Raw genomic sequence first — 19,342 nt, forward strand, 5'->3', positions numbered from 1 at the left:
TGCAATTTTGTACTTTATTTTTCACAGAAAAAAGAGTGATTTAAACGTGAGGAGAAAGTGAGAAGACATGGTCAGGAATTACAAAAGAAAAACAGAATATGGCAGTGCATCGCCTGACGTGATGCTGAGTGCAATGAGACAGGTGACCCAGGCTAAAAAGTCAGTCAGGAGTAGTCTACAGCAAAGGACTTTAATGTCAACTACCGTACGTACCTTGGCTCAGTACTGCAAGACTTCACCCCACCTGAAAATACAGAGTCATACAGCTGTCCCAACTACAGTGGTTGGATACAAATCACCTAGGCAGGCTTTTAGTACAGAAATGGAACTACAGCTTGAGAAATATATTAAGAGATCATCTGACATCTATTTTGGTTTTGTTCTCATCTGAGGTGAGAAAGCTGGCATATGAATTTGCAGTGGCGCAGGGCCTGAAATTTCCTCAAGCTTGGTCTGACAAAGAAAAAGCCAGTGCTGAATGGTATACAGGCTTCCCAAAGCGGCACCCTTCACTCTCACTCAGGCAACCAGAAGCACCTAGTCTTGCCAGAGCAAGTGCCTTTAACAAGGAGAGTGTTAAGTCTTTCTTTGACAATCTGGGTAAAGTGTAAACCCGAGCTTCCCTGGGACCAGGAGATATCTGGAACATGGATGAAACTGTTGTGACAATAGTACAGAAACCAGACCAATAGGTAGCCAGGCGTGGGTTCAAGCAGGTGGGGCCACTGACATCTGGGGAAAGGGGTGACCCTTGCCTGTGCAGTCTCAGCCACAGGGACCAGTATCCCCCCCCTACTTTATATTTCCTCGGGTGCACTTTCGTGATCACTTCAACAATGGGCCACCTGGCAGCAAAGGTGGAGCAAATAAGACAGGGTGGATGAAAGAGCAACACTTTGTCGATTTCCTCCATCATTTTGTGGAGCATGCGTTCAAAGGAGAAGCCTTGCTTGCTCCTCCTTGACAACTACTCCTCACACCTCTCCATTGATGGGCTGTGTCTGGTCTGTGTAGAGCCATTTGAAAACAGCCGCCCAGGAGAAACCTGAGTGCAGTGCATAATATGCAAAGGGTGAAAGGGTAGACCCTTGAAAAATGCACCCCAGGCAAATCAGTGTATGTATGTCAGAACTGCGACTCAGATGAGGAGTCTGACTAGTGAGGTCAGGTTTTGTTTGAAACTTTATTACTGGATTTTCCAGGACTGACTGAAGTCAGGTTTTGTTTTAGTTTGTTGAATAGATCTTCCAGGATTAGTTTGGGAATAGTTTAATGTTGCATAATGTTTTATGTCAAGGTTTATTCACATTCAAGTAAAAAAAATATCAACAAGAATAGTTTTGTCCTTGATTATTAATTGCAAAATCCAGTGTGACAACTTAAAGCAGCACAACGTAACTTTCAGCTTTTCTGAGTTTGGCGGCATCTTTTGGACAAAAGCGGTAGTGCTTTACCAGAAAGAACACTACGTTTCCCATGAGCACCAGCGCGTACTGCCAGAAAACTCCTGTCCCGTCGCGTGCATTTGTTTTGAGAGAAGACGGGACGCTTTTCTGTTTCACCAAGTGAACAGACGGAACACAAAAAAAAAGATGTTAAACTGCTGGAAAGGAACTGGAATTTACCGGGATACCTTAAACAAGGAAACCAGGGAGCGGTATATGGAGAAAATAATGATTATTAACGGTCTGGATCCATATGAAATCCCTTCTAAAGAGTGGAGCTCCTCGTCGGAGCGCCACTCTTTAGAATGATTTACTGCCGCAGTTCTGCACAACCCACGTCTCCGGCTACCTTGTTTAGGAGTGTTTGGCAGCTGCTTTGGTAAATGTTTGACTCGCCATGTGTTTCAATAAATTAGTATAATAGTACAACATACAGTACATGTTTTGTATTACTCTTACTTTTCTTTTCTTTTGACTGCTTTGAAGAGGCTCCGAGGCGTGAGCAATATTTTTTTTGAGATTGAGAATTTTTGAGATTTTTTTGTGAGATTATTTTTTTCCTCTGCAGCTACAAATCAAATAGTTAATATTTTTTCCTCAACAGAATTAATCGCACCGCAGAGAGCTGGCCAACAACTGCGTTTAGCTGGAGAAGTGGGGAATAAAATCCATTTGAACGATCCGACCCCGGTCTGTGAGTGTTTGTTTGTGGTTTAATAAACCCGTGTTTTGATCCGACGCCTGTCTGTGTGCGTGTTTGGTCGGACTCGTTACAGCCGCGATCCAACCGAGCCGACGACTCTTTTACTCTTTTAATTTGTTATCTCAGATAATTGGCCGGCCTCCATGGTTCTGCCTCCGAGCAGGAAAGCGGTGAAAAGTTAAACCATTAGCGATCTTTTCCCCACGTCTGTTATGTGTGGAGCTGCTGCAGCCACAACGCAGCAACGGGTTACCAGCTTCTGCGGAGCTGTGCTCCAAGCCCCGCCCATTTTCGTCTCGACTACGAATCGGGAAGGAGGGGGAAGTGACGTATATGCGGTAAAGCAGTCAAAGCCGTAAAAATGTGTAGTTTTTTAGTGTGGCAGGGTTCCTACCATGCTCCTCAAAGTTACCTAGTGCCAGTGAAGGTGATACAGACCCCTCAGACCATGACAGAGGTTTCATTAAACCTGTTGGAAGTTGATGTACCATCACAATCACTCTGGAAATATGATATTAAGGTGGAAAAGTTACGTAGTGTCGCTTTAACCGTTGGCGGGGCAACTTGAGACATGTTCACAATCTCTATTTGATTGATAATAACTCTGCACTGACACAAGATATGAACATGATATGAATACAAGATATATACCTGAGACTTTTGTCTTTCATCTGGTACACATTTGTTTTATATATAATGTATTGATTACAAGAAATATGTAAGAGTGTAAAAAGTGTGAAAACAAGCCCCGGTCTCCCCTACTAATGTAATACAGATTTAATTACAGAACATGAAATAATGATCTAAACCCAGTTTGCTGACCTCCGAATAATGTGTTCATTGGAAAACATCTTTTTTTTTGTTCTGGACTTTATTAAATATTTATATAAAGAACACATTTTTACAACTTAAAACCTTATCAAAACTATGAAGTGACTTGACATTTAAGTGACTTGACATCTACACAGAATACAAAAATATACACATGTTCCTGTTTTTTATAAAGCTATTTTTTCAAAATCATTTTCTTGATACATCTATTTTTTTGGAGCAAATGCATGATACGACTTGTCCAACCAGTACTGGAGGTACAGTTTTATAAGAACTGGTCAATTATAAACCTGATCCACATGTATCTTCTACACTTTATTTTTACAAGGTGGACAGTGATTTATGAAACAAAACCGACTTGTTTGTAATGTTGTATAGCTTGTATAGTCTAAGATAACTGTGGTTATTTTCCTACAAATGCCATCTCCCAAAATGAATAAATATTTTCAACTCTTCCTTTTCCCGACTATATTTTCTGTACTGATGCCGAACATGCAGCTGACTCTGTCTATTCACCCTGTTCAAACCTTCCCGGTGAACTGCTCCACACATCAATGCTCCCCACACACACCGTCACTCTACCATCCACATGCCAGTCCTGTTCGTGCACGTTTACACACGCCCAGCCTGTTAAAAGGACGGTGACAATCATATAATATTAAGAAAGTTGACAGTGTCATGATCCTCTGCCATGTTTGTATTTGCATATGAACCTTGCATCACCTTACACGCACATCCAATCGAGCTACATTTTAAACTGGCAGCTTGTGCGATTAATGAGTTTTGTTGTGCTTGTGTTGGCCACCTGGCAGGCAGAGGTGTGTTTTCCTGCGGCCATTGCACAAACAGTTCACCGTCCTGTGTCAAAAGGAACCAGTGCCATAGTTTTCTTAACTTTGAGATTAGCACTAAGCTCTGCCAGAAAGAGAATGGTGATTTCATTCAGGGGAAAAGAAAAGATGTGCCCCGGAGAGCAAGTCCTCCTGACATGTTCCACCGATGAGCTGTGTATGAGGACTCTTGTTCTTCAGAGCAATAATACATAGACATTAAAAACACCCCTTACTTTGACTTAACAGTTTGGCAAATGTATTTGGCAATTTTATTCATTTTTAAGAATTATTTTTATTGTACAGAACTATTTTTTAAATTGTTTTGAATATGGTGGTTGGCCAAAGAAATGCATATGTTAAATATGATACATCCAGCATCATAGGATTAAAAGGATCCAAACATGTTCAAGTGTGGAAGAAGAAAATAATGCACTAATATCTTGTGATCAAAAGACTACTTCAATTTGTTATTTTACAGCAGAAACAGAATTTGCCAATTTAAATTCAGCCATTGCTTCCACCTGCATGAAGGGCACTTTAATGTGTTGACAGAAGATTTTCAGCGGATTCCCTAAAGTTAGCGCTGATGAAGAGCTTCACAATAAAAATGTTCTTTCTCGAAAAAAAAGCAATGCTGTGTTTTATTTTTCTCGTGACACATGTGACGTGAGAACAACAGCCCATCACATCAGCTTCCTCTACCGAGACGGAGCAGGTGACATTGTTGAGTGACACTGCTATGTCTGTGTGTGACGGCAGCGTGGGTGTGTGCTGTCATGCAGAGGTTACATTGTACACCTCCGCACATCTACGCAAACACTTTACTCTGGCGCTGCCATCTGGACTCGGTGTCAAGAGTTGATCTGTGGGGGTTGGTGCAGTTCTCATTTGTAACTGAAGCAGTCCTTAGTCCAGATTAACCACATTAGCAGGGATAATCCCTTTCATGTTTCAGTGATAAGAGATTTTAGATGCTACCAGACTTTATGCCTCTAATCTTATTTCCTTTTGGTGTTGAAGCATTGTACTTAAAAGAAAAGTTGCAGCATGAGCCCATTTTAAAGAAGACTTCAGCGGACTGATCATTATTGTTAAGGGTTTCTGCAAAGTTGAATTAATCAAAGTGAAAACTAGAGCAAAAACAAACACTATATTGTAGAGGTAAATATGTTTTGCACAAACAGTAAGGGCTCAACTTAAGATAAGCATGCGGTGAGGAAGGTGTGTCAGTGTCACCCGTCTCTCATTACCCAACAGGAGCAGTTTTGTAATTGAGACATCACCAGCTAAGCCAGTTCCGTCACTTAGTTGTCACTTAGAGTGTCTCATGATTTATTTAGCTCCAAGGAAGCAAAACATTCTGTTTGAGCAATGTGTGGCTGGTTTTGGATTATGATTCCCGTCATGATGAACTTCCATTTTTGGTTTGTAAAAATTGGATCTGTTCATGCCAATATTTGTACATATGACAAGTTTTTCTTTTTGAATGTCTGCTGAAAAAGTCAGAGTGAGGCCATATATTGTATTTTCCATCTTGTAAATATACTAAAACAAATTAAAAAGTCTTAAAATGTGCTTATAGTCCATATATTCATTTTTAATACCCAAGCAGAGACAACCATCTGAAATCACTCCTACAGTCAATTTAGCATCAACAAAGAAGCCGAAAGGGATAACATATTCCAGAGATAACTCACACTTACACAGGCAGGATACTCAAACCACACACACAGAAACACCAGGGCTGGATCATTCTTGCTTTAAGGTGACAGTGATAACAAAAATGAAGCAGGGCCATCGTTCACCCAAAATAAGTAAAGATGCAAAAATCCGTAGAAAACTTGTAGACATGAGAAACATCTGTTGGAACAGCAGGAACTTCAGACAAAGGCATCAGCTGAAGAAGGAGCAGCTGGAGGTCAGACGAAAAGCCTCATTAACCAAACTTCAGATTGTTCTGCAGGTCATCCCTGCCTGTCTGAAGTCCACCACCATCATCCCGGTGCCAAAGACCCCATGTCACTGGTCTAAACGACTACCGTCCAGTGGCCCTTACACCGGTCATCACTAAGTGTCTGGAACGGCTGGTCCTCTCACACTTCAGAGATTGTCTCCCACCCTCCTTTGATCCCCACCAGTTTGCCTATAAAGCAAACAGATCAACTGAGGATATCCCTCATCCTCCACTCCGTGCTAAGCCATCTAGAACACAGAGACACATACGCCAGGGTGCTCTTTATGGACTTCAGCTCAGCCTTCAACACGATCATCACCGATATCCTGGTCAGTAAACTCACTGTCACCTGTTCGTTCGAGAGTGCTCAGGAAGAACAGTGTTGGAGAGGAGCTACTGAGAGCCTTCTACACATCCACCATCCAGAGCATCCTGCTGTACAGCAACACAGTGTGGTTCTCCCACTGCACTGAGGCAAAGCAGCAGAGGCTCCAGAGGGTGGTGAGGACAGCAGAGAGGATTATCGGCCGCCCCTTCCCCTCCCTGAGGGACATCCACACCTCCCATTGTCTGAGCAGAGCTCAGGCCATCATCACAGACTGCACCCACCCTGCCTTTCATCTGTTTGACCTGCTGCCCTCAGGCAGACGCTACAGGTCCATCAGAACAACAAGTAGACTCAGGAATAGCTTCTTCCCTCAGACAGTCACCACACTGAACATACACCTCCTCCCCTCCCTGCTCTCCAAATCAATCACACCCACACAAGTTCATTGAGTCCAGACGTGATGACATCTGTTTAGATGTGCGTTCCACAGCTCTGTGCTCTGCTCCTCTCAGCTGCCTCGACCATGCTTAATCTCTCTCTTGGCTTGGCTTCGCGAATGAAGATTTTATGAAGGGGGCTGTCCACGTCGACTGCAGGCACGCTCGTGGCTGACAAGCCCAATGCGGGACAGACAGGTCCGGCCGCAGCGGCTGCAGTCAAAGGTCACGTCAGGTACAGCTGCTGAGGCTTCCAGGTTCTTGCTCCTCTCAGCTGCCTCGACCATGCTTAATACCAGAGAGCCAAATGCCCCTAATTACCTCCACCAGACCAGTCCCTGCGGGATGTTCCCTGGTTACAGAATGTTCAAAAGATAAAACTAAAAAATCATAAAAATAAAATAAAGGTTAAAAAAATAAAAAATAAAGGTTATGGTCTAAATAGCTAGATATTTTAAAGCCACAAATGTAAGTATAATTAGGAGTGTGGTCTTTTGATTAATGGCAGACATAGCTAATGGCTAGCTGTCACTATAGCTACTTAGCACTGTATTGACTTGACTTCCAAGCGGTGAAAAAATACCTAACAGAGTAGTAATTCTGGTTTTAAAGATAATATGACTTCCTGTGTTGTTAACTGTTACTGGTTACACCAGTCAAAGGATTAGCTGGGGATAACCAGAGGACACCAGCTGGACTTTCTCTCATGCCTTCAGACTACTGCAGCAGCTGATACCTCTGGTTGAGAAACTTTTGCTTTGAATCCGCATACGATCCTTTCAAGTTGAATAAATGCACCACTGGCCAACGAGTGCTACCAGAGCGCTGACACGAGAGGTAGCGGAGGTCTGCTGGGTCCTGCAGTAAGTCAGCTCCTGGGCCTGTGCAAGAGGCCTACCCTAGTGAGCAGCAGGTTGAGCAATGGTGGATCCCAGCCGGCAGAGCAAAAACATTTGATCAGAATTAATGAAAATTAACATTGATTAGCATCAAAGGTTAGCATAAGCTATGCCAACTTGGACATGACCCAGCTAGCTTCCCGATCTACTCATTTCTCCCATTTGCAACGTGCCGGCGCACAGTAGGCTACGAGGAAGAAGGATGATTTAAAAGTACTCTATAGATAACCTATGCAAGAGTTGTACAGTTCTAACTCCGTTTTATATTGAAAGATATTGTGTGTATATTGTTGTGTGTGAGTTTGTGATTGGTTGCCCCTGTTCTTCTTTCTCCTGATTGTTCACACCTGTTTCTCGTCAGCCCCTTTGTTTTGAATTGTGCATCTTTCCCTTTCTTCCCTCCTGTTGTATCTTCTTGTGCTTCTATCCTGCTCCCTCTTTCCAACTCACCCTTACTTATCTAATGTTTTAGTCGTTGGGGTATCCTGGTTAGCAGAGTTTTTAGATTAATAAAGGACTTTTTCTTTAAGTCACTTGCATTTGGGTCCTGCTCCTGAAAACTTGACAAGAGCATAACCTTATTAGTTTAACTAACCATGGATTATATAAGCTTATAAATTCAAAATAAAGGAGAACAGTATTGAAACATGTCAGTAACACCTAAAGTGGAAATAATTTGACTATTCTGTTTACACAAACTCTCACCATGCAGCCATAAAATGTTTAACTCTGCAGCACAAAAATCAAACTTATGTATTTGGTGTTATTAATAATGTAATGAAAATGTTATATTAGACCATTACTGTCTGAAGGAACAATACAAATTGTGAGAATTATAAGAATAGTATTCACAGTCCAGTGTTGATATTTTCCTCTACGTTTTTACTTTAGTTCTTTATGGTGAAATATTGAAGTATTGCAGTTGAAGGAGGAATTAATTTCTTATATATAAATTATTTTTTATACATTGCAAACTAATGTAAAATGTATTGTATTTTGAAAGCATTTTCTTAGTTTGGAACCAATTAATATCAGGACTCTCAACGCATTTCAACAAGTTCACACGCTCTCATGCCACACATGACATTTCTCACGCTGAGAAAGTAACTTCACCGCACAGTAACTGCAACAGCCCATCTTACAATCGAATCAAAGGCAGACTTATTGTGCGCTGAGCTCTTAGCTCAGAGCACCTGACTGGAGTTACCGACCAATTGGCCAATCTGAAAATAAATGTTTTTGTTGCCGGGTAAGATCTGAGTTTCAGCCTGAGTTTTATGAATGCATAGGGGAGGTAACACGCACACGCACACGCACACGCACACGCTCACGCACACGCACACACACACGCACACGCACACGCACACGCACACACAGGGACAGGATAACCACCATCGTTCAAGGGGCCCATTTGGGGCTAAATTTTAGTTTGATTTTTTTGTTTAAGGCAGAATGAGACCACTGCTGTTCGAGGGGCCCATTTGGTTTTGTTATTATTTTTACTCTTAATTATTATTATTATACATCACTAAGACAAATTATTTACAGAATGAATATTGTGAAGAGACAATGGCCACTACAGTGTTTTCCTTTGTTAAGGAATAAATAAAATTGTATATTTGATATAGTCAAATTTGTTCTTTCTGAAGAAGCTGTGTCGATGGGACACTGGGAGGGCGACATTCCTCTGACCATGCACCTGTACTCTCATCCATCTCAGCTAAGTCACCTGTTTGAAAACCTGACACACGTGAGCCCACGTGACACCTCCAAACTCGTGTTTCTGTGCATATGCCAACTGTGAAAGACATAGATCCGTCAAACTGCTGTCGAGGTTTATCAAGGAATACCCATCTCGTATTGTGTTTTTTGTCGCCAAGAAACCGCCGTCCACCTGACGCGCCCTTATCTCTGCCGCTGTTCTCTCACTGTCTCCACCTGCAGCGGTTCAGGCAATTCCTCTCAGCTTAGTCACACCGCAGACCGCAAAATCCACATCAGATCAAGGTGCAGACTGGCATTCCTTTCCTGTAAACAAGACAATCTCTCTTCAGTAAGCAGTTATTACACATGGTTTTCTGCAAAGATCAGTTTCACATGATGGCCTGACCTTTCAATCAACTCACTGGTGACATGGAGAAGTGACATGAGAAAAATGAAAGTCTCAACAATTACTCTGGTTAAACTAACTGAGACGGATCCAATTATTTCATTACCTATCACTTTTTGTGTGGTATTTTTACTCATTTTCCCCTCAGATGCAATAGTCAGCAGCTTGTGCATCAATGTTTGTGATGGATTAAGGATAAGAAGTGAGCAGATAATTCAGTCCAATAGAGTTCAAGTACTTTGAATACCAGCTCTTGTTGTCACTTGGCAGGTCACTAAGAGTATTTTTCTGTGATAAAGATTAAACAAATAAGGGGACGATACTTGAATACTTGTTTTTTTTCTTTAAATAACTGCAGTGCATTGATCCATATCTCACTTCTGGAGACTGAAAGGAGTTCTTAACATCTTCCCCATGATCATTTCAGTGCTGAACCATGTGACAGAAACATTGCAAAGATACTTTGAACAGATTCAATCTGAAGTGTCTGTATTGTTCTTCTGTCACATGTTTCACTACTGCGGGCTGAAATGTTTCAAGAACTATTTCACGGTAACATTGAATAATTTCTGAATCATTAAAAAACATCACAGCTGGAAATGAATGTATCTTTATGTGCTGTTTTCAGCATCATTCATTAAAAGTTGTGGTTAAAGTCTCATTTAATTAATTTTCTCTCCACCAGGGGAATCTTTGCCTGGTTTTGTTTACCAGACAACTCTGAAACATGATACATTCACCTCTGTGCTTGGCAATTAGAGAGGGGTTCTTTTTATGAAATATTTTTCAAAAAACACACTTTTGATCACTAGTCTTCGAAAGTTTTGTTTTAAGAGCATCTAATCACATGACTTGCTTCAAAAATCTACTTGGTGTGTTAAAATGTTCATTTTTTGAATATCTGAATTTTAATTTTGTTCAAAGTACATAAAAGAGGAAGGACACAGCTGCTTTTGCTACTTTTCTTATGTCCTTAGAGAGGTGGTGAGAGGAGCTCATGGCTGTTAAATGTGGTTTGACTAGTTTTTATTTATGACGCTTTAAAATTGGCATTAGTTTACCTTTATTAATGACGGTTGTGAAAACACCAGTCCTAACTAGCTGATTGAAGTGAAATCTATTGTCACAATAATCTGATTGTTGTGTGTCTTAGTTTAAGCAGATACAACTAAAGATATATACTAACAAATTAGTTTTTCACTGTATCATTATATATTTAAAACGTCAAGCCCAAAAGAAAAAATAAATGATTGAGGTAGTACTGGACACCCCCATGTTTCAGTAGCTTGCAGACCCGAGTTGCAATGAAGGTATGACTTTGTCAGACTCTCACATGGTTGTGAAGGAATTTATACCTAACGTTACTGCAGTACTGATCTGGGGGCATTTTCTTTTGAACAAGTTTAACTAAGTGTTTGAGTCTATTCCAAAGCCTTGATTATTTTATTTATTTGGGGTTTTTTATGCAGATTTGCTTGTGTTTCAGATGATTTTTTTCTTGCTTGACCTAAAAACTGTAGCTGCTAGACAGATGGTCTCAGATTGTACTTATAATTTTTGTTGGCACATCCACTCCTGGGAAGACTGGCAACTGTCATGAGTGCTTTTCACTTTTTTATTCTCACTATAGAACATTGAATGTCAAAGTTTTTGGGAGTGACTATATAACCCTTTCCAGGAACATGTGCATCAACACAATGCTCTGCCTTTGTATATGTCATTCCCTGAAGCCATTGTGTTAACAAACCCCTGCGGGCTGCACACTTGCTGATGATTGAAAGCACCTTAAACTTAATTCCTATGGAAGCAGTAAGGGGATACTGAATAATGCCCACATGACTTTTATTTACATATTTATTACTTATTCTTCTTAACACATAATTGCAAATTGTATAATGTAAACTGTTTATTTGAAGCTGCAATTGAATAATTACTATGATTAGATTGCTTTATTAAGTTCATGCACAACCGTGTGACTGAGCGGCAGTAATTACAATCAGCGAGGGGTTATAATCTAATCAGTTAAAATAAACACAAGTGAATCCAAATTTAGTTTTATTGTTTAAAGAAGCAAGACATCACAGCTCAACAAAGTACAGATAATGCCTAATGAACACCCAATGGCATCGTTCCCTTTGTCCTTGAGCCCTAAAAGCTCCCCAACAAATATTTCTGTTGACATGCCTTGAATACTAAGGCTAATTGGAGTGCATAAATCATATAACTCCTCAGGTTGCCATGTAAATGTATCAAAAGTTAATGTCAGTACGCATTGTGTTGCAATAAAAGGTTTAAGATGAATAAGTTATGAAGCAGGAAGACAGATAACACCTGGAATGTTCTTTGTGTCACTCAAGACACAAGAGTCATACCCAACAAATGATGCATCTTTAAACTGGAATCGCTACATTTAGATTATCATTGAGATTCGAAGCAAAACAACACGTATCGACATAAGGTCTAAACATGTGAGGAAATAAGTGGACAAAAACGTTGGCGCTCACTGTTCATGGGTAGATTAAAGGTTTGGGTCAAAAACAGCTGTTAAAAAATGACCTGATTTACAATTGTCATACAGTTCAAGATTGAAATATGTATCATTTCCATCTTTTACATTTTCCAAATGTGGTGTTCCGTTGTTCTTCAAGTTCAGGGACATCCTTCAACTCTCTGATATTTGTCCACTGACGATGTTGCGAGGACACTGGGAAACAGCACAACCCTGGACTTGCACTTACTGTGGATTTCCTGGTACAATTTAGGGTTGTTATTGTTTAGCATAATCAATCACTTTTTCATTGTCAGCTTTTATATAAAAGGTTCGATGTCTGCTTTAAAAATTGCTTTGTTTTTCATTGAATCCAACCTTCTTTCTACTTATTAACCCTTTAAAACCTGATATATTAAATAATACACAGAAAACCTGTGTTTATTACAGTTTATAATTAATAATTTAATTTTGTTCTTGTGAATACATTGGGTCATTTTATTTTATTTTTTATTGCATAAAAGTAAGGAAGTCTTGGAAAACACCATTTTGTTCCTAAGAGCTGATATCAATCAATTTTCTTTTGTCCAAAGGCATCATTTTTGTTTTTATTTTCATTCATTATGTTGCAATGCTGGAAGAAAACACAGAGAATTGATCATTATTATTATTTTGCTTTGAAAATGTTCCCATAGAAGTCATGTATCTGCTGGAGTCGCCGCAGTAAAACAATGAACTGTCTCTCCGCAATTGTCTAAATCCTCCTTAAGGTCCTTTGCTTTAAAACATGTCTTTTTGTCTTCCATTGTTTGCAGTCCAATGAGTAATTTCCATCACAGCCAGTAGAGACAACCAACTGCACATGCTCAGTTTTACAGTCATTTTAAAATTGCAATTCAACTTAACATACATGCTTTTGGACTTGGTGAAGGAAGCCGGAGCACCTTGATAACACCTGCTCAGGTGTGGGGAAAACCTGCAAACTCCACACAGAGAGGATCCTGCGGTTTCAAAACAGGAACGCTCACACATGCTTAATCTAAAACGATACAACATAATTCCCTTCTTTATTGCTGATTCAAATGATGAAACATTTTTTATTTTATCTCAAACTTTATGATTTAAAAAAAATTTTAAACAACAAAATCAATGTTTTTGCTCAGATTTCTTCTTATGTGGGCGTGTATGTGGGTGTATGTGGGTGTATGTGGGTGTGGGTGTGTGCGTGCGTTTATGTATGCATGCACGTGTGTGGTGTGTATGAGTATGATGGTTTTCTAGAATGATGGTTATTTTAGGAGAGAGACAGCAGCAAAATAAATAAATAAATACAAATAAATAAATAAATAGGATAAATAAAATAAATAAATAAATAAGGAAAAATGATAATAATTTTTAAAAAAGGGGTTAAAAGGAGGAGTCAGCATTAACGCAGAAAGAAATTAGAGAAAGGGATGACGGAGGAGATAAAAGAGAAGAAAGGAGAGACAGCGAGAGAGAGAGAGAGAGAGAGAGAGAGAGAGAGAGAGACAAAGGGAAAAAACAAACATACAAACAAAAAGTGACCTTGGTCTTGGGGGGCATCTCCGGCCTCCCAGGGCGGGACCGGTCCAGACTTAAATAATTAATTAAAGAATTAAATACATTCAATTGTTTGTGTTTTGTTTTTGTTTTTTTGTTTCCTTTTCCCTTTTAATTTGCTTTTTAATTTGGTATGTTTGCTACCAGTCAGGAGCCCGGACCCCCTCCCCCCCATTGACTGGAATGAGAAAGTGTGTCCAAATTCCCGACCGGCAGTTCACATATTCTCACATTTTCCTCTTTTCCTTTTTATTATAAGTTCTCAATTTTAAACTTCTTTCCCCCTCCCCTTCCTTCTAGCTGTCCCTTACTTTGGGCCGCCATCAGACCCTATTAGTGGCCTATAAGTGGCCGGGCCGGTTGAAGTCCCCCCCCACCCCCCCAAACCCCTCAGCCCTCAGGGCCCAACCAGATACGGTCCCAGCACTGGAATGGTGAAGAGAGAAGGAAAGAAAATGTTTTTTTTTTCTTTATGATTTTTAAAGTTGGTTTTCAACTCCCGTAATTATGTACATCAATTTACATTTAGATTAACTTCAACTGCAGAATCAAGTAAATGGCTGTAACATTTCATTTTCTTGTCCACAGTTACATGTGCTGAATAAACTAAATGTTAAGCAAGAGCTCATCTCCTGGGGAATTTAGCTATTTTATAGAAAAAGGGTTTGCTTAAGATTATCACATAACAAATTAAGCCAGACAGATTACATACCCTACTACCTATGTGGTGATTTTTTTTCTTTCTGTCTCAATCTTTATTTTTCTTTAACTTCCTTCTAGAGATTGTACCTGGCCACCCCTACGAAAGGGAAAGGTGTGGTTCACGAGGCAGCAAGCATGATCAGTTCTGCACGTTGTTTCTGAGTGGTTTGAGAAGGACACTCCCCGAAGCTTCAAGACTATATAAAAAGGTGTGGGTACACAGCTCTCTCAGTTTGGATCTAGCATCAAGAGTGATCAGAGCATCATCATCATAATCAGGTGGAAGTCATCAACATGGGGAATTCCTGTGGAGGTGCGAGCAGCTTTTTTGGCCCTCAGAAGAACACCTATCTCCGTATCAGTCTGCCGGCTGTGTGCTTCGTCTGGCAGATTGCTATGATTGTGCTGTTTGGGGTTTTCATTCGGTACAACGACGAGTCAAGTGCAAAATGGGTGGAGTTCAAAAAGACAAACAACATCTCCAGCGATGTCGAAAATGACTTCTACTTCAGATATCCCAGTAAGTACAAAAGAGGAAGTCCCTCTTCAATACAGCTTACTTGATGCACACCTTGTTTTAATGTTTTTTTTAATGTTAAGGACAAGTCACTGATGTTGTTCAGTCTGACATAGGAGCTTTATGAGATCCCTTGCTGCTCAATTAAAGAGGCATCAAGTATTTTTCCTTTGATGTGAAGAAGTGAATTTTTTGCTATTTAATTTATAATTTCAGAACCAGTCTCGGTTATTTTTACCTGTCTCAGTCCCCCTTTCCAGCTCCCCCTGGAAGTGCCAGGGGTCATGAAAATAACATGCATATCATAAACAGGCTTTATAAGACATAGTTATGACAGTTTGTTTTAAAAACTGAAGCTGTTATTAAAGATATTTTAAGAGATCAGCATCATAATGCTTTTTTATGATGTATGTGATGAAAACTCAACACACAAATCTATAAACTGGAAAATAATAACCTGTGTTTTTGAATTTTATTTTATCAACTGTCTGACTTTACATGTTGACTCTTATTCTGATGTGTTCTCATCGTTTCTCCAGGCTTCCAGGACGTTCACGTCATGATCTTTGTTGGATTCGGTTACCTCATGACCTTCCTGAAGCGCTACAGCTGGGGCGGCGTAGGCTTCAACTTCCTGATTGCTTCCTTCGGCCTGCAGTGGGCTCTGCTCATGCAAGGCTGGTTCCACTCTCTGGACCACACCACTGGAAAAATTTACATCGGAGTTGAGAAGTAAGTGCCTTTATAACTAAGTTTATGGCGTGCCAAAATTTATTTTTAAATTGAAACAACCTTCTTTAACTCTGATTGTTCTTCACAGTCTGATCAATGCAGACTTCTGCTGTGCCGGCTCTCTGATCGCCTATGGTGCCCTCCTGGGTAAAGTAAGTCCCGTCCAGATGATGGTTGTCACCTTATTTGGGGTCACGCTGTTTGCTGTGGAGGAATTCATCATCCTTGACCTTCTTCACGTGAGTCCCAGCAGCCAGTAAAGACCAACAGGGAAGTAAGTTATGCTCACTGCCACAGCTGAGGTGTGTTTCTGTCTCCACAGTGCAGAGATGCTGGCGGCTCCATGGTCATCCACTGCTTTGGAGGGTACTACGGTCTGGCCATCTCCTGGGTTCTGTACCGACCAAATCTAAACCAAAGTAAACGTTTGAACGGGTCCAACTACCAATCGGATTTGTTCGCCATGATTGGTAAGTGGTCAGTGAGTCATGAGTAGCAACATACTCATCAATATTTTGATAAGGACTCTGGAGATCTGGATTCATCCTGACGGGTTGGATTGACATGTTACCATCTCACAGGAACACTGTACTTGTGGATGTTCTGGCCAAGTTTCAACTCAGCCATCACAGACCATGGAGACGGACAGCACAGAGCAGCAATTAACACCTACCTCGCCCTCGCCTCCTCTGTCCTCGTTGCTGTTGCCATCTCCAGCATGTCTCAGAAGAAAGGGAAGCTGGACATGGTAAATCCACAAAGACAAAGACAGCTATGGAACTCATCAAGTGACACCTTTGTATTTTTCAATGCTAACATGTTATGTTATGTGACAGGTACATATCCAGAATGCCACTCTGGCAGGTGGCGTTGCCATGGGAACGTCAGCTGAATTCATGATCTCTCCTTACGGTTCACTGATTGTTGGTTTCGCCATGGGCATCATCTCCACCTTTGGCTACCTGTTTGTCACAGTAAGTTTCCAGTCCTTTTTGTTTTCTCAATCGGTAGTTGCTGCTTCAACAGATGGAAAGTAAAAAAAAATAAACACGAGGACATGATACCATACAGAAATCAGATAGTAAGATAAGATAAGAGATAAGATATTCCTTTAATAGTCCCACAGCGGGGAAATTTTCAATAAGTAATGTTGATCTACCTGGCTAACAAGATGAGTTATTTTTGGTGCAGTCGCTGGCTGCTTTCAGTATCACTTGTGAGATGGAAGCAGTCCAAAACCACAATGCAGAGAGTTTGTGGAGGTTTCTCCGAAATGTTCCTTATTTAGTCTGTAGAAGAGGGGCTCAAAGTAGGTGTTAATTGAGGAAATTGTCACTAATATATTTTCAGTTGCCCAAACTTTAGTTAAACTGGACAAAATAAGTAGCTGTAAGCAAGACTCTGTTGGCACAGAGATAATGTTTATTTAATGAAAGCACAGAAATGTCTCTAATCAGCACGCTGCTGTTTTCTGTTCTCAGCCCTTTTTAGAGAGGGTTCTCAAGCTCCAGGACACATGTGGAGTCCACAACCTGCATGCAGTGCCCGGGATGCTTGGTGGCTTCATAGGTGCCATCGTTGCCGCGGCAGCTTCTGAATCTGTCTACAGCAAAGAGGGGTGAGGCTCTCAGGCAGACTCAGAGAAAACCTGAAACTCAGAAAACCGTGCCAACAGGCACGCAGTAGAAAAAACAACAGTCATGAAAAAACACGACCACTAATTTCTCATCATCAAAAAATTAGCTGTGCTCTCTTCGCTCACTGATATGTTCACAGGTTCTACTTCAAGTGCACTGACCCTGCAAGTCCCTTTGTGAAAATCTGCTTTCTAAAGTATCTTTTTGTTTCCACCAGGCTCATCAACACATTTGACTTTGTAGGCAAACATGCAAACAGAACTGTGGGAACGCAGGGAGGCTTTCAGGCTGCTGGGACATGTGTGTCCATAGCATTTGGACTGATCGGTGGAGCCGCTGTTGGTGAGTTTGAAAAAGTCTAGCTCTATTCAGAAACTCCAAGCCTCACAGTCAATTGCAGCTTCCCAGAGAGTTAATCAATATGTTTTCACTCACCTAATTCTGTTTTCATGTATCTTCAAAGGTTTCATCCTAAAGTTCCCCATCTGGGGCGATCCTGCTGATGACAACTGCTTCGATGATGAGGTTTACTGGGAGGTAAGGGAGCATGCTCTACCACTAGATGGCGTCCTTACCCTTTTTCTTGCCACTTTCCCTTCTAAAATCACCCAACATTGTGCTTTCAGCTGCCTGAGGATGAAGAGCACATTCCCCCTGTCTTGGAGTACAACAACCACATGATACACAAACACCAAGACATGTAAGCACATACTTTAGCACATCATTTTCTCCTACCTGGCACACATCTCTCCTTAACTGTGACTGTCTTATTTGCATTTTACAGATCCGAGTCAAACTTCTCTGTGGAGCAAAGTTAGAGCCGCTCTGAGGTCGAACAAACAACTCGTATTGTTCTGAACATGATGCAGATATGAAGCAACAGTAATTTATGAAGGAGCCTCACAAATTAGAAACTGCAGGCAATGTCATTCTTTTTGTGGATAAACTGTGAGGCTCTGAGTCCAGACTGTATGATGTGATGTGATATGATGTGAGATATTTGTATTATATGTATTACTGTCCACATGACTGGGAGTAAATCCAACTTTTTAAGGCCTGTATAAAAAAGCCAGAGTGCTCTCATTTGATCTCCAGCACTTGCTGAGAACTGTCATAATAATGCCTTTAATTTTAAATCTTTAAATCGAGAGTTTGTGGAAATGGATTACTTTGAGTAGTGTGGGCAAAAGAGAAACTGTTTAGGAATCAGAAATATCTGTGCTAATATACCTTTGTTATTTCTTTTAAATTAAGCATTGTAAGCCTCACTCTTTGTACATATGATTTCACCCATATCAAACTTCAGGCTCATTTCTAACAGTGGAGGTTCTGAGTAACAATGATACAACTTGTGTAGTGTTGAATGTTACTGTGAAAGTCAACGAAACCGCAGCACAAAGGAAAGTCACATCATCACCCCGTGGACTGTCATACGACTGACTGACATCATGAATGGAAATATAAAGGAAAGATAGTTGTTAACACACAAGTTAATCAAATATTTGCGCGTGAAGGCTCTTTATTTGAACATCAGTGAACTATCCACGTGATTGTATGTGACCAACTGTTGCTTTCATTTTTACAAAAGAAATGTAAAAGATACAGTATGTATACGACATAAATGCAATAACGTTTTTAAGAGGCTTTACAAGCTCCCGATCTGTGCTTATTTTTATACCCATGACTGCTCCAACTGAGTGTGTGTGTGTGTGTGTGTGTGCGCGCGCGTGTTTTGTGTGTGTAAAGTAGCTGTGATGTCAAATGTGTAGCTATATACTATTGACCATTTTCTATGTTATACGAATAAACTCATGTTAGCAAAATTAAATCAATTTTAACAAAGATGTATCTTGTACATAGGAGTGAAATTCAGTTTTGACTGTGCCAAGGCTGTGATGCAAAATAAAGCTGGTAAAACTAACATCATGAATGCAGTGTCATCTCAGTTCAAGATCAATTAACATGCATGCAAGCATTCAGAGATTTCACAGAACAAAGTGTTTTAGAGCATTTTTTGGCTTTATTACATCAATATGGATGAAACTGAGCCAAATTTAAAGTTGTAGATAATATCTTCTCCAGGTTGAAATTGAACAAGTAGATGTACAAATAAACTGTGGCAAAACATTGTTGTCTACATGTTTA

At 40.4% G+C, this 19,342-nt stretch overlaps 1 protein-coding gene across 1 annotated transcript; it reads left to right on the top strand.

The window, feature by feature from the left end:
* The first annotated feature begins 14,535 nt into the window (after positions 1 to 14,535).
* On the top strand, positions 14,536 to 19,118 carry rhcga (Rh family, C glycoprotein a). The gene is made up of 11 exons (XM_061744144.1): positions 14,536 to 14,831; positions 15,368 to 15,560; positions 15,649 to 15,799; positions 15,883 to 16,030; positions 16,142 to 16,308; positions 16,397 to 16,534; positions 17,042 to 17,178; positions 17,415 to 17,539; positions 17,661 to 17,734; positions 17,824 to 17,897; positions 17,982 to 19,118. The coding sequence occupies exons 1-11, from the start codon at positions 14,606 to 14,608 to the stop codon at positions 18,013 to 18,015; spliced, it is 1,467 nt and encodes a 488-aa protein (XP_061600128.1). The 5' UTR covers positions 14,536 to 14,605; the 3' UTR covers positions 18,016 to 19,118.
* The last annotated feature ends 224 nt before the right edge of the window (positions 19,119 to 19,342 follow it).

This window comes from Cololabis saira, chromosome 2 (assembly GCF_033807715.1).
Source record: "Cololabis saira isolate AMF1-May2022 chromosome 2, fColSai1.1, whole genome shotgun sequence".
Taxonomy (NCBI): domain Eukaryota; kingdom Metazoa; phylum Chordata; class Actinopteri; order Beloniformes; family Belonidae; genus Cololabis; species Cololabis saira.